Genomic DNA, 15,514 nt, shown 5'->3' with positions numbered 1-15,514 from the left:
CCCCTCACAGACTGAGGCCCTCTGCACACAGAGGCCATAGCCAGACACGCGAATCTCCCAAAAAGACCCCCTGACTCTGAGACGAAGCCAGGACGGAGCCGGCCTCACCAGGTGACGTGGAGGAGCTTCGACAACGCACCCACATGCCTGAAATTCTTCTCTACTCGTCATTCGTTAATAAAACAATATAACCCGTGGTCTCTCACCCATCTCCTTAAATTCCTCGTTGGTCAGTTCCAGCCATGCGGCGTCCATGTCGTTGAGGTCGTAACGACACACACTGTCGGCCAGCGTCCGGATATCAACATAGCCCAACTCTGGAGGCTCGGAGCCCGGCGACACAATGTATTTCTTGGGCCTGATGAACATGAGGGATTTCTCTTCAGACACGACCCTAGTTAACAAGAAAACAAAGCAGTCAGGTTACCCTTTCTGCCACATGAAAGAAAGTCTGTCACAAGGCCCAAAACTTGCTTCTACTCCCAACGCCCTAAACCCCAGGTTATCACCAGATAAACAGGCTTAAAACCCTAACATTACTGCTAATAAAACTAAGTGGGATTCATTAAAGCCCCCGAAACGTAAACAGATACAAGTGAAAACACGGAGATGTCCTCAAAACCAGCTTTTTCCAACTGGCTTCCTGGGAGACCGCATGCCCTGCCTTGATCCAGGACAGCACTTGCTCGGACCTATTGGCAACCCCGAAAACACTGGCCTCCGAAGTTCCAAGGTTAAATTAAATCACTTTCTACCAATCAGGCCTGCCCACCTGCTGAAGGTCTGGCACTAGGTTCTCAAGCACACCGTGGAGGAGCGACCACAAAGGCAGGATGACACACAGCGGGGCACTGGAGAACCAAGAGGACAAACCCACCACCTCTAATCTTAAAAATAAAATTAGCCCTTGTCCGTTACTAAGCAGGCTAAGAATCCAAGAGGCCTAGCCAAGTAGGGGACTCTCGCAGCATACACTTAGGGTCCCAGGAGAGGACCACAAGCCCCTGCTTCCCCTTATACTCTGCCACCCTCTCCCCAAACCTGTTACCACCTGGAGTGCCCTCCACCACACCCCACTCAAAAGAAATGACAGCACACAAGATCGAATCACTCCCAACTTGGAAGGAACGGCCCTCTTCCTAAAGACAAAGGCCCAGCATTACAGCCCCACCGTCTACACAGCTCCTCCCTCCACATCGCCATGTGTCAGCAGTCTGTGTCACCATCAACAAGTGGTCCTAAGAGTGTCCCAGTACTGTCATCAACCTCACAATTACCAGAGTGATTTCATCTACAGGACACTGAAACAGGCAAACCAAAGGGAGTTATTTCTCCGACTCAACCATGGGTTTTAGCTAAAAGCTCCATAAGCTGTGGTAACATATACTGCTCTTACGCTGGGCTCCCAAATAAAAAAATGATTTGGTGAGTAATTCCTGGATGGGGATTGCCAATGCTGAAACAGTGCTGTGCCCCATATGCAGATCCAAAGGCAAACGCAGTGTTTATCCTGCAGAGCCCAGGACTCTGGCCTATGGAGGCATCGGATTGGTCATTTAAGGCCGCACATTCACGGGGACATTTGTCACAGAGACCCCAAAACAACAATGATCAGCAATGATGAAAGAGTCCACTTCACAAAGCCGGCAGCTGACTGACAGCACAGCAGAGAAACCAGGCAGTAGCTGAGCACAGAGGCCCTGAATCTCCCCTCCCTATGGGGGGGCCTCCACATCAGCGAAGCAACACAGTGAAGAAATGAGCAAACTGGCCCCAGCTCCATGCGGAGGTAAGTCATCAAGGACCCAGACCCACAAGACCCTTAAGGGGAAAAGTGTTTTCTAAGTCAACCCAAAGAAAGCCTGGCAAGAACAACTGGGCAAAGTCCATGCAGAAGAGAACTCATCAAACTTTGTCCCTCCTCTGAAGCCCCCCTTCCACATAACCAGGATCTGGCAGGCCTCCTCTCAGCCGCCCTCCTCCGGAGGTGGAGCCCGACCCTGCAACACTCCTCTCCAGGAGAACTGCTCTCCAGAGTGAACACAACTGGGGGTGGGGTGAGGGAAAAAAACAGCAGTTGTGTAAACATCCAAATTTCCCTTCCCCAGCCAGTCATCTCGCCAAAATGTCGTGGAATTTGCCCTCCTCTAGAAAGAGAACAGCGCCTTCCCAAGATGGCTGGAATATTAAGTTTGGAAGCCCATGGCCCACAAAATCACTACTCTATGTACCTAACGTGTTTGTATTTCTGTGGCCACTAGAGGCCTCCTATTATCTGACTGCCCTGCTCAGGCACCTGGCTGTCAGGGCAGAGAGGCAATGGCAGGTGGAGAGGCATGTCTACCTGGCCACAGGCTGAGGGATGGTCCCGGGGCTCACGGGCACCTGGACCCCTTTCTCCCACTCCTGTCTCCAGGGATCTGCCAACACATAGTACTCATCTGGGTTCAGCTGATAGGAGTCATGCAACTTCATAGCGGTGATCAGGTCTGTCCTAAACACCTGGAAAGGGAGAGAAAGGGTCACTGACATTTGATATTTGCATTCTGACTCAGAGTGCTGGCAGCTGCAGGGTAACCATGGAGCTGCCGTGTAACAAGGTCACTGTATCAGCAGAGATCGGGTCTGACCTATTACAGGAACCCCTCAGCCTGCCACGCCCTTGGCCTCTCAGGCTGGGGATGGCAACGGCCCACGCTACCCTCTCACTTCTTCGTCAACTCCACAAGCCTGCAGCATCTCTGACAGCAGTGAAGAAACCTCGTTGTCCTCCCCCAAAAAAGCTCTAGGAACTCCCAATTCAAAAGCGGGCTGCTGCTATTTCACTCAAGGGTGCTCTTTTGGTAAACGTTTAAGAAATAAAACTCCACTAACCATGTAACAACTTCAAGCCAAAACCCAAAACTACCAGGGCCTCCTGTTCCATACTCAGACCGCCACCACCCAGCTCCTGCCTCCCAGGGCACCAGGGCCTATGGCAAGGTATTTGGGGAGTCAGGTCCTGGATGGCAGGTGCCACGCAGAAGTACAGGGGGGAAAAATATGGGAAAGAAGCAATGACAGACCAATGGGGTCAAGTCAGAAAAAGGGCTCGTAAAGAACATGTTTACGCACCTTTACCTTCCATAAGGGAAGCAGTGTTTGTGGGGAAAGGAGAGGAGGGAAGGAGAGAAAAAGAAAGAAAGAAGCAAGCAAGCAAGCTACTCTACCCTCTCTTCACCCCACCAAAAACAGACCCACAAAACTCCAAAGTACCCCTGTACGGAGGGAGTCCTCAACCCCTCATCAGAGGCAGAGAGGAGACGAGAGCAAAGGTGGCCCTCGCACAGATGCTCCTCCTGCCAGCCGGGGCCTCGTCCTCAGTCCACTCGTGTCTCAGGGCTACATAAGGAAGCTCTGACCCTGGCATTAGCGCTGGCCCAAAGTTGTATTTGGCACGAAGCATGCCTGCATCTGTAAGCTACACTCTCTGTTTACACAAGTCACAATGCTGAACTCTCTCTTCTTGGGACAGGGAGTTCTTTCTTAGGCTGCGAGGCACGGTTCACATTATATGCCTGCTAATAGGTCCATATTTGTTTTTCCTGGTGGCTTTTCAGACTGCTGATCACTTTAATAAACTTCACCATAATAAAGTCTGAGGCAGTGGCTGAATAAAAAGGCCATTTCTCCGGCCTGCCATTTTTCGACACCAACTTCTCCCCACTATGCCACTTCTCATTTTTCAAGTCCCAGTAACAAGCAAGAACCTGGCTGCGCACCCTCCACAAAAGCACAAGCAAGGTCAGGTTCCCCTGCAGCACGGAGCCCCCCGAAGCAGGCGCCGAGCCCAGGTGCACAGGACCCATATCACCCATGCCCTCCTACCCCCAAAAGAGAAAAGTCCTTTAAAACAAAAATCACAGGTCTACATCTTCAGGAAGCAAATCAGTTAAAAAACACATTCCAACTAAGTCTTATAAGTAAAAAATAAGGGAGTCTACCAAAGAAGGAGGAAAGTCAAACTGAAGCAACAAGATGAGAAAAGGCAGCCCGCCCTTCCTCTACTGAAAGACTCGGATAAGGACGGTTAAGGACTGAAACCGATACCCTAAACGGACTCCCCCACGGTCTCTGGCAGAATTCGACGTTAGTGCTAACCTACATATAAAGCAGTGTGAACTAAGAGCTCCACTCAGAGAATCTTAGGGAAAAAATCAAACACAACACGGGTCGGGGGCAAGGCCGGCACCACCCATGCTGCTCAGCCTCCCCGCTGCCTCGTGTCCATCAGGCCCAGTACTAGCTCCCCTCTCCAAAGCCCCCGTACTCTTGTCCTGAGCTAAGAGTGTACAGTGTGAATGGGAGTACACTGGTTGTGGAGGCAGCACCGAGAATGAAAGAAATAAAGACAGGCAGAGCCGCTCAGATCCCACAGGAAAGGAGGGGAGCACTGCAGGTTCAAAATGACAAAGGCCTGGGAAAATGAAGGCAATAAAACGGCCACCTTCCCATGAAGGTTTGATCTAATGTTTAAGTGTCTCCTGGGATGTCTTCTATGATTTTAAAGGAAATATGCTATGCTTCCTCATGGAGAATGTTATTCCAGAACTAAAAACCCCTACACTCCACAACACAGCGTCTTCCAGCACTCCCGTTACAGGCACAGAAACAGAAGAACCTGGTGGAACGCAGGCCTCTGCAGCTACAGGAGGAGGTAGGCTTTGAAGCCATCCCCTTCAAGAGGCAGCACAAAACAAGGCGCTGAACCAAAGGCTATCATCTTCCCCACAACCTGCCCTCCTGAAACCTTAAAACTGCGATCAACTAACATGCCCTTCCTGCAATCATTTACACCCTCAGAGCCCGGCAGAGGTGGTCAAGGAAAACCTACTTCAGGACCAGTAGAGGCCCCTCACCAACAAAGGCCAGCAGCAAGAAATGCACCTAAGAGCAATGTTAAATAAAGAGACAATAGGTAATAGGTAGGTAGGGAGGGAGGGAGGTAACAAAATGTGGGGGAGCAGGGAAATAGAAGATGAGAAACAAATCGAAAAAGAAGGGGGGAAAGCCTTAAACGTAATCGCCAAAACAAAACTCCCAGAATTACAATGGGTTGTTGCCAAATAAGCCACAAATTCATGGCCAAAACTAACTTGAGGCTGGCAGTGACTGGCAGCAGCCGAACCCGCTGATCTCCTGGCCAGAGGAAAAGTTGTTGGGAGCCAGCGAAGATGAAACAGAAAAGGAAAAAAAGAATATAATTAATAATAATAGCTAACATTTACCACTGAGCACTCTGTAAGTGCTTAGTATGTATTAACGTCTGTGTATTAACCCACTTAATCCTCACAAGAATCCTATGAGGCAAACACCTGTGTCACCCCCGTCTTACAAATTTGAAAACTGAGGCACAAAGAAGTTAGATAACTTGCCCAGGATTGCAGAGAGACATCAGTATCAATCAACCAGGTGTGTGCCAATCATATGTACTCATGCACACGGTAGGACATGCACAGTCACACCATCATTCAGGAAATACCTCGGAAGGTTTTCGATCTTCAGGTCTGGAGCACGAGCCTCTCCTGTGCTGGGATCGGGAATTCTGTGACCAAGTAGTTGAGAGGCCTAAAGACAAATAGCCAAAGAGAAACAATTAAAAGTACACAAATCACTGTGTGTCCACAGGGTTTTGGTGTTTTTTTAAGATTTTATGTATTTGAGAGAGAGTGTGCGCACCCGTGAGCACACCAGCAGGAGCAAAAGGGAGGGACGGGGGGCAGACTCCCTGCTGAGCAGGGAGCCCCAGGCTTGATTCCAGAGTCCCAGGAACACAGCCGAGCTGAACGCAGATGCTTAACCAACTGAGCCACCCAGATGCCCCCACGGGGGCTTTTTCAACCAAATTCGGCAAGGCTCATCTCAGCACCTCCCCACGACATAAGCCACGATGCTCCTCCACTCCCAGCACTTACTTAAACCACTCACTTTCCAGAGCAGGCTTAACAAGATCACTCCGATCCTCACTGTGTAGCCCAGGCACAGCACACAGGAGGGGGAGGCCTTTTAAGAGAATCATGCATGTGGAGCCTTCATCTGTAGGCCTACACTTCTTAGGAGTCTCTCACATTGTTCAATACAATTTGGAAAACATTTGACTGAGTTTTCAGTAAACTTTCTAAATGCTAGATCATTATCTTAAATCGTAATGCCACTCCCAAAACATGAAAAAAAGTTTTAACTCCACAGAACATAAAAACTTAGCATGCCCTGGAACAGGGAAGCTCAGACTACACTAGACTAAGTGCTATGGCCAAATAACCTTTAAAATTGCCTACTCCCCTTTCCCCCCAAAAATGCCAACTGGCTCTTTTCTGTGCCTTTCTTCCACAACTAATTAATCCTGTTATCCAGCCTCTCCTCCACCAGGCCACAGAATCTGGAAGCCCTACCAGGGCACCCATGTCTCCTAACTGCCACTATGTCTAAGCTCCTCTCAGGCTAAGACCTCTTTGCAGCACCAACTCCATCCTGTTTTGTTTTGTTTTATTTTAATGTTTTTTTATTATATTATGTTAGTCACCATACAGTACATCCCCAGTTTCAGATGTAAAGTTTGATGATTCATTAGTTGCATATAACACCCAGTGCACCATGCAATACGTGCCCATCACCGGTCTATCCCATTCCCCCACCCCCCTCCCCTCTGAGGCCCTCAGTTTGTTTCTCAGAGTCCATAGTCTCTCATGCTTCATTCCCCCTTCTGATTACCCCCCCTTTCTTTATCCCTTTCTTCCCCTACCGATCTTCCTAGTTCTTATGTTCCATAGATGAGAGAAATCATATGATAATTGTCTTTCTCTGCTTGACTTATTTCACTTAGCATTATCTCCTCCAGTGCCGTCCATGTTGCAGCAAATGTTGAGATCTCGTTCTTTACCAACTCCATCCTGCTCGAGATGTTCCCTCAGCCTGGGTGGCAATTCTCTTTTCTGTTGTCTACCCGGTGGTCCTTCAGTCTTCTATGAATCCTGTACACATTAGTGTTTCTCCTTCTTACTCCAAGTGTTCTCCCCAGGGAGTGCTCATCCCTGCCATCGGTCTTCCCAATGTGCCCAGGAGACTGTGAGACTTGCATTCCCACGCTCACCTCCCTGCCAAGCTCCAGGTCCACGTTCACCTTCAGGTAAGACATCAGCTCAGGGTTCTTTAGGTCAATCAACTCAGCACGATAAAAACTGGACTCAACATTTTACCCAAACCTGTTATTCCTCTTCCATTTCTATTTTGATGAATACCACTACCATTTCTACTAGAATTCAGAAATCTAAGAGTCGTCGGGATACATCCAATCATTGGCCAAGTTATATTCACTGCAATTAATACCTCAGAATCCCAGCCTCTTTTCTCCCCACCGACCTCTGCCTCCTGTCACTTGTTTTATGGGTCAACTGCAGTGGCCTCCTGTTTGTGGCTACCATACCACCACCAGAGTACTGAAACAGCCCTCACAGCTAGCTGTCCCCAATGGGTGTCGAACTTACTCATCACTCACTTCTACCCTGAACACATACTGTACTATTTCCCAGAAATTAACAAACCTCCGCAAAATAAAAGCCCCATACCGAGCGAACTGCCATTCCACCAGTAAAATCATCTGCCACTCAAAGAGGAAGTTTTTATCTCTGTGGACTCCAGAGACAAGGGACACAGAATCAAAGCACCTTTAAGAAATAGATTTTGCACATAAGCCTATCATCGGATTTGCAATGACCGAGACTAAAGGAGATTTCCAAGCTCCTTTCTGACACAGAAGATGTGGGTACTACCCTTGGTCACCAGCTCTGAAGGCTGTTACCGGGTCAACTGACTGCTGTTAGGTTAGCAGAATTACATTTCCTACAGGTGGCCTGTACTGTTCAGTAAATATTTTAGAAAATTCTTCCTTAAAGAACAATAAGTATGTCTCTTTAGACTCCAATGAATGAGAATGTTTCACTCCCACACTGAAAGAAATATTCTGGGCACACAGCGGTGCGAACCCAACTTGCAGAAGTCCAAAATCTGGTCATGAGTGGAAAAAGGAAAGACAAAAGCTACATCAGGAACCTGGAGAGGAAGGCCCATAGTCCATGTCTTCAGACCCGCCTCTTTTCACCCTCTGGTCCTGCAGGCCCTCCTCCGGCCAGCCCACAGGCTGAGAGGAGAGACGGCGAAGAGTGCAAGCAACTCTAGAAGGATGCCCAAGTCTTCATGGAGGGGAAAGAAGATACACGGCAAAAAGGCCTTTCCTTTGAATTATATAAATATAAGAAAACCACAAATTTTAGAAGAATCATTCCATTGCTATACTTTAAGAACGAACACAGAGTGAGGGGAGGTGAGTCTTTATAGTCAAATACTTTCAGAGTTACAGCAGAAACAAATTTGCTCATTTTTTAAGTTTTCTTTAAGTGATATCTACACCCAGTGTGGGGCTCAAACTCACAACCCCAAGATCAAAAGCTGCATGCTCTTCTCTTTTTTTAAGATTTTATTCGTTTATTTGAGATGGAGAGAGAGAGCACAAACGGGCGGTGGGGAGGGAGGGGCAGGCTCCCCGGTGAGCCAGGAGTCTGACAAGACTCGGGGCTCAATCCCAGGACCAGGAACCACCGAGGCGCCCAAGAGTCACATGCTCTTCTGATTGAGCCAGGCAGGTGCCCCCAAATTTGCTCATTCTTGGTTTTTGTGACACTCTTGCCTCTTCTTAAAGATCTGTCAGAGTCCCCCCCAGGTAGTGTCCAAGGTTCCCAGGAAGTGCACAGCTTTGCTGGCCAAGAACACAACCCACATAATGGCAATCACTTAGAAACTTTTCCGAGGGCTGCTTTTATATTCTTGGAAATGGTGTCTGTACCACATTTGCTTTTAAAACCAGGTATCCGAAGATACTACAAATTTGGTATGTGTTATCCAAGGGAAACGACGGTCCACCCAGAAATAGTCTGTTCCTCTTCCTTCTAATTTAACTAATGCAAAAGGAAGAGAAAAAGTTATCTATTAAAAACTCACTTTGCAGAAAGGGAAAGACTGGGGAAAAGGCAAAATTTAAATTATCACTGACAAAAGGAATGTTCATAAAGGCCAAAAGCCAGTAATCACCCAAATAGCCACAAACAACCTGAATGAGTAAACATATGATGGTATCCATACAATTTATTACCCAAATTATGCTATATCCATACAATGGAGCACTACCCAGCACTAAAGAAGAGAATGAGCTATTGGTAACACACAACGTGATGCTGCAATCATTATGTGGAACGGAAGAAGCCAGACAAAGAGTACATATTACATCATTCCATTTACACAAAACTCTGAAGATATAAACTAATCTATAGTAACAAAGTAGATCAGAGATTAACTAGGAAAAAAAGAGAGGATTATCTTGAATGTTATGATTTCATGGGTATAAACATTTCAAAATGTATCAAAGTGCATACTTCAAATGCACGCAGAAAATAAGTGATGATTTTCTATCATCCATTAACAGTGAAGGAAAGGATAACGCTCCCATTTTACTTCACACACGTAATTTGTATAAAACCTAAATTTTGCCGAACAAGGTGAGGATTTGGACAGAGAACTAGAGGATCCTTTCATGTCCAACAGCACACATTTGCTGCTGGTGATCTTTCTGGTTTACTTTAAGCTTTTAAGCACCGTCAAGAGCCATCAGGCACAAGACATAGGTGACTATTTACAACATATGGTATACCTGAGTTGGTACTGTGCACATAACAGATTCTCAAAAAAAAAGAAAAAAAAAGAAAAAAACTTTAAGTGGAAAAAAATATACTGTTGTTGAGAACAGTCATGCTCAAGAAGAATCAGCACCACCGTAAGTCAAGATCTGAGGGTGACAGGCACCAAGAATATACCTGTTTTACTTAGTAGAAGACAGGTTTTGTTTTGTTTTTAAAGATCGATATATTTATTTATTTTAGGGAGAGAAAGACACCCCACGAGAGCACAGGGTGGGGGGAGTGGAGAGAATCTCAAGCAGACCCCCCACTGAGACAGGAGCCCGGATTTTGGGGGGGAGGGATCAATATCAACCCTGACATCACGACCTGAGCCAAGATCAAGAGTCGGATACTCAGACGCTCAACCAACTGAGCCACCTAGGTGCCCCTAGAGGACAGGTTTATTAAAAAAAAAAAAAAAAAAAGGCTTCTGAGTTCTAGGAAAATGAGGTCATGGAAAATAAAGCAAAAATGCATTTAAAGACAACTTGCTGGGGCCATGCCTCCAGTCAGGAATGCACCAACATCTACAGAAACATTCACCGAAAGCCTACAGGCCAGAGACTCAAGTCTTGACGGTATTATACCAGTTCTCTCTACAGCCATGCTCTCTCCAAGGAACCTCCCAAGTGGTCAAGAAGCTCCCAGAATATTATTCGAGCAAAAATAATTTGCATCCCCTTTTAATTAAAAAAAAAAAAAAGGTATGTTACAGAACTTTTTTTGAAGTATGTTGGGTGAAAACAAACAAACCAGAACTGAGAGTATTTGAAATACCACAAGAACCAGGAGATAGTGATTTATGTTACAGCAAAACACTAGCCACCTGTAAGTTCTTAAAAACCATGAGCTAAGATTACACTTGGTTGGTGCTGCATTTTGGTTTTGTCTTCAGAATGTCAACATTTAATGGCAAACTAAATTAAGAATATGGCAAGTAAAATTTTTATTTTCTTGTTGCTTTCAGGAGGAGCTGAAAACTCTAAAAATATGCCAATGATGTCTAAAATTACTTTACTGACCATACAGAAGACAGTATTACCTAAAGTTAGTCCACTCTAGTGACAAGTTTAAGTGACTTTAAAAATTCTGGACATGTACACACCATTTAAGAACAATTCTCTATTAAACACTGGAAAGAATGAATAGAGAAAACATTTTGTTTTAACATCCCCGAACTCCCACTGAACAGAACGTTGTGGGGTAACAATAAATGCTATAAAAGCCTCACAGATCACAGCCTCAGGAGCCTGCCTTCTGTACATGCACAGAGCGCTCGGCCGTTTTCGGGTCCTACCAGGCAGGTATCTCAAACGCTCTCCTTTGAAATTAAAAATAGCCATGCTTCTTGCCCTAGATCTAAAATAAGGAAAAACCTCAAGAGTAGACTTAATACCCACTGCACACACTCCACTGGTAACGTGTGTGTGATAAGCCAGGTTGCAGGGCGCATGCGAGGCTCAGAAATTGGAATGAATGGTGGTCTGGGTGTTCACACCACCACAAAACGCAAACTGTGAGAGAACCTCACCACTGACCAAATACCAAATCTGCTATTTGTCTCCAATACTGCTGTGCTTCTAGACACTAAATGACATGCTGCTGTCTTCAGGAATGTCAAACTAGCTTAACAAAGTAAGGCACTTGGACCAACGAGTACCAAAGAGTCCAGCAGGTCAACTGGTTTCACAAAAGTGCACAGACCCAAGACACGCCCCTATGCATTACTTCAAAGCTGGGGACAGCCCTGTGCAAATAAAGCACTGCTGTGGAAATTCCCACTGTAAAGTAAGCAAATTTAATGTAGCTATTAACTATCTGCTCTAACTGCAAGACAGGAGACAAGAGTCTAATGTAACTGCTGTTTCTAGCAGGGGCTGACCCTACACCTACCACAGCCCCCCCATCCCAGCATAGCTTAGCTCCGCGGTCCAACTCACTTCCTCAATCCAAAATACAAAAGCTTAACGCATATATTCAAAACACTGGCTCAGGAATGTTTCAACATTTAAATACACTTGGGCCTTCCACGAACTGACACACCAGTGTTTCAGTTAGCCAGCGCTCCTGCCCAGTCCACGTCCAACAGCTACCGAAGACCAGTCTGCGGGCTAGATCACTTTGTGCTACTGCTCCGCCAGCCCAAGAGGATGCCTGCTCTGCCTGCCAGTGTCAAAGCCAAGCCACAAGTCGGGTTTGAAAAGGGGCAAAGCCATCTCTGTGTGCCCGGAGGAGACACGGATTCAGGACACGTTCACGTTCTGCAGTATTTGAACCAAAAATCCCTGCATTTCAAGAATGCCTACACAATCCCTTAGCGTCACAAGATGCAACTGATGGGGGAAGGAACAGATTAAAAGTACAGCCAAAAATAAATGGAAGTGGAAGCAGAGTTAACTTTTATGCAAAAGAGAAACCACCAAAGACTTGCATGAAGGTCACCAAGCACAGCCAATCGAATTAAGAAAATAAAGGCAAGTTATCAAAACATGTAAGGGAACTCTAAATGCAACGAGACATAAAGAGGTACAAGGCAAAAAGTATGTTTCAGCCACTAAAATTCTGCTCTCTTCATTGTTTATCTGTAAGCTGGAGAGCACCCAGAAAAACAAAAGTCCTCCTATAACTTTATGTTTACTACTCATCAACCCTAATTACCAATGCAAAATTAGTAGTTTTGAATTTTGCTCAGCACTCTTTTCTGCACATTCATCATCACAGGTGATGGAGCAGAGCTCAGCTGGTAAGTGGAGAAGACGGAATGTTTCAGGGCCAGTACAGGTGTGGAAACTAGGCGACCAAGGAGGGTCCCCAAGGTACCTGGTTCCAGACCCCCAGCAACACTCCAGGCCTTCCCACAGGGAACTCAACACAGCCCTGACATTTAGGAATTCAACAGGAAAAGGAAGCCCTGCTTCACAACTTCAGGAAAAACTTTAAAAATACCAGCACACTTCTCCCATTATTTGTTAAAAATCAATCAATCAATCAATTAATTAATTTCCCTCTGGGTCTTTGAGAGGTACATTTAAAAACAACAACCAAAAAAAACCCAAAGACATCATTTACATTTGGCTCCCTTATTAACCTAGCCAAAGATTCCATATTCTGAAAAGAGAAAAAAAAAATGTGCCAAATGGACAGTACTCATTAAGTAATATTTAATTCTTGTCTTACTTTTACAGGAAAAAAATAGAAGGACGGTGATCAGAGCTGTTAATTGGCCTGAGATAACAATCCATAATTCCTGCCAAAAGAAAGGACACTCGATGCTTTAATTAGGCTCTGCAGCTTTATTGAAGATAAAAATGCAATCTCCTTCAGGTTTTGGAAATACTGATAATAGCCGGTGGAGCCCATTCCCACATTTGCCAAAACTCCTAAGGACAGAGGATCCTGGGCTGGGAGCAGGAAATGAAGGGCTTGTTTCCCTGGGCCACGCCCTGGCACAACATGTAACTTCAGAGACTGGTGAGGGCCACCCAGTCCCAGGAGTCCAGCAATTACAGACACAGCCTGCAAACACCCCAAGCTATTTCATCCAACTGCAGGGCCAGCCCTCCACAGGGCACCTGGAGAAAGGCTTCAACAACTCCGACTGCAGCTGGATGAGGGCTTGCACTGGCACAGAAAATGCCCATCCATCCCCAACTGTAAATACCACACTGGTATTCCCCTGGATCGGGCCAGAAAACAAAGCAAAGGACTCCAGCCCAGAGGCCAGCAGGGCCCAGCCGTGGCTGCGGCCGGTGGTGTGGCCCCACACTGACGTCTGCAGCTGCCTCTCCTCCACTTGGACAAGTTCTGCATTGGGCTGGGAACTGCTGCCAAAATTCTGTCAGGGCTGCAGGCTGGAGAGGCTGGGGAGTGGCCACTGCACAGACCCAGCCCTTCTTGCAATCAGTGCTTTCCAAGTGCCCTCACCCACCTGAGGGTGGGCCCAGTTCTGCAGCCCCAACTGCAAGGGTAGAAAGCACCCCATTCAGGCCACCACGGGCTTACACAAAAAGATGGGCTCCAATACAAATAAGCTGGCCGGTGCCAGAGGCCTATGCTATGAAGCAAGTGCCCTCGGAGAGGGTTGGAAAGGGTACTGCATGGCGTGGATATGTACATACTTTTAGGAGGTTTGGCATTCCAAGGGTTCTTAATGAGAGCTGTTTGTTTACTGTGATCATCGTCTACCGTAATTACCAAATCATTAAGCCTGGACAGACAGTACAGTCCTAAAGCATCAACATATGCTTCACACTGAACCAACTATATGACAAAAGGATGGCCCGCCTACCTTCTACCAGAGCTATCGTGATTTCCACACCTAGCCTGGAGAAGGACAGAACCCAGCATTGTGGTCTACCTAGTTTAACCCTCCAGTACTCTAGAATGCTCCATCATGCTCTGCCTCCACCTTCCTCAGGGAGGCCAGCACAAATAGGAATGTATTAAGAGGAAGAAGAAAATGGCTGTCACACCATTAAGGTGACTTTTGATGGACACATTTTGGTGAACTCTGGGCACGCTCTTCCTCCTTCTTTTCTAATAAGAGTTCTAGGTGGAAATCCCTATTTAGATGAAACATCTGGTCTTCTAGGGCTGTTGTGTGCTCAACTGTGTCCCCCGGAAATTCTTATGTTGAAGGCTAACCCCCAGTATCTCAAAATGTGACATTTGGATAAAAGCCTTCAAAGGGGTGATTAAGTTAAAATGAGGTTATTAGGGGGGGCGCCTGGGTGGCGCAGTCGTTAAGCGTCTGCCTTCGGCTCAGGGCGTGATCCCAGCGTTCTGGGATCGAGCCCCACATCAGGCTCCTCCGCTATGAGCCTGCTTCTTCCTCTCCCACTCCCCCTGCTTGTGTTCCCTCTCTCGCTGGCTGTCTTTCTCTGTCAACTAAATAAATAAAATCTTAAAAAAAAAAATGAGGTTATTAGGGTTGACCCTGATCCTATCTCACTGATGTCCTTAAGAGGAAAACTTAGACACAGATGCCAAGAATGTGCATGCTCAGAAGACCATGTGAGGCCACAGGAAGAAGGCCAGCCAAGGCGAGAGGCCTCAGAAGACACCACACTTGCTGACACCTTGATCTCAGACTTCCAGAACTGTGAGAAAATAATTACCTGTTGTCTAAGCCACCCAATCGTGGTATTCGTTATGGCAGCCCAAAAAGACCAACACAAGGGCTTCGGGGGTGGAGCCTCTGGGCGGCCGAGGAGAAGAAGACTGGGCCACGGTCCAGAACTGCACTGTTCAACATGGTCATCACTAGCCACTGCAACTTCTTTTAATGTGCATTTTAATTAATTAAAATTAAACAAAATCTTAAAACCCACCAGAGCTCCTCAATTACAGCAGATTAGAACATTTCCATCCTATTGGGCAACTCTAGACCAGAAAGGGGAAGGCTCTAAGTGTGAGAGAACGTTCCAGGAGAACCTTTTCTTTCTTTTCTTTTCTTTTCTTTTCTTTTCTTTAAAGATTTTAAGTCATCTCTATACCCAGTGTGGGGCTCGAACTCACACGCTCCACGGACCGCGCCAGCCAGGTGCATCCATGCAAACCTTTTCTAAACCAGCTCTCTCAGGGAAGAAATGAAGCAGCAACAAGAGCACACAGAGTGAGCACAAACCTGTTGCCCAATGCCAAAAAATATATTAAAACAGGACTCTAAGCCTTGTATTAAGCATTATTAGTATGTGAAAGTAATTCATGAAACCTTCTTCTGATTAATTCTGAACCTAAAAAAGCAA

The 15,514-nt window shown here is 46.4% G+C and overlaps 1 protein-coding gene across 10 annotated transcripts in view; it reads right to left on the bottom strand.

The window, feature by feature from the left end:
* JADE1 (jade family PHD finger 1) overlaps positions 1–15,514 on the bottom strand; it is a 506,990-nt gene that overhangs the window by 25,107 nt on the left and 466,369 nt on the right. For 9 of the 10 annotated variants that reach the window (XM_057310064.1, XM_048212307.2, XM_048212310.2 and 6 more), the window contains 3 exons: positions 5,522–5,607; positions 2,345–2,502; positions 207–394 (listed from right to left, as the gene is read on the bottom strand). In XM_057310064.1, coding sequence (XP_057166047.1) covers positions 207–394; positions 2,345–2,502; positions 5,522–5,607 — 432 coding nt within the window. Of the gene's footprint in view, positions 1–206; positions 395–2,344; positions 2,503–5,135; positions 5,179–5,521; positions 5,608–15,514 lie in introns of all 10 variants that reach the window. The other variant, XM_057310065.1, reaches the window with a different exon arrangement.

The sequence above is a fragment of the Ursus arctos genome, unplaced genomic scaffold (assembly GCF_023065955.2).
Source record: "Ursus arctos isolate Adak ecotype North America unplaced genomic scaffold, UrsArc2.0 scaffold_11, whole genome shotgun sequence".
NCBI lineage: Eukaryota > Metazoa > Chordata > Mammalia > Carnivora > Ursidae > Ursus > Ursus arctos.
Note: the sequence above shows the minus strand (reverse complement) of the source record. Positions and strands in the feature narration are given on the sequence as shown.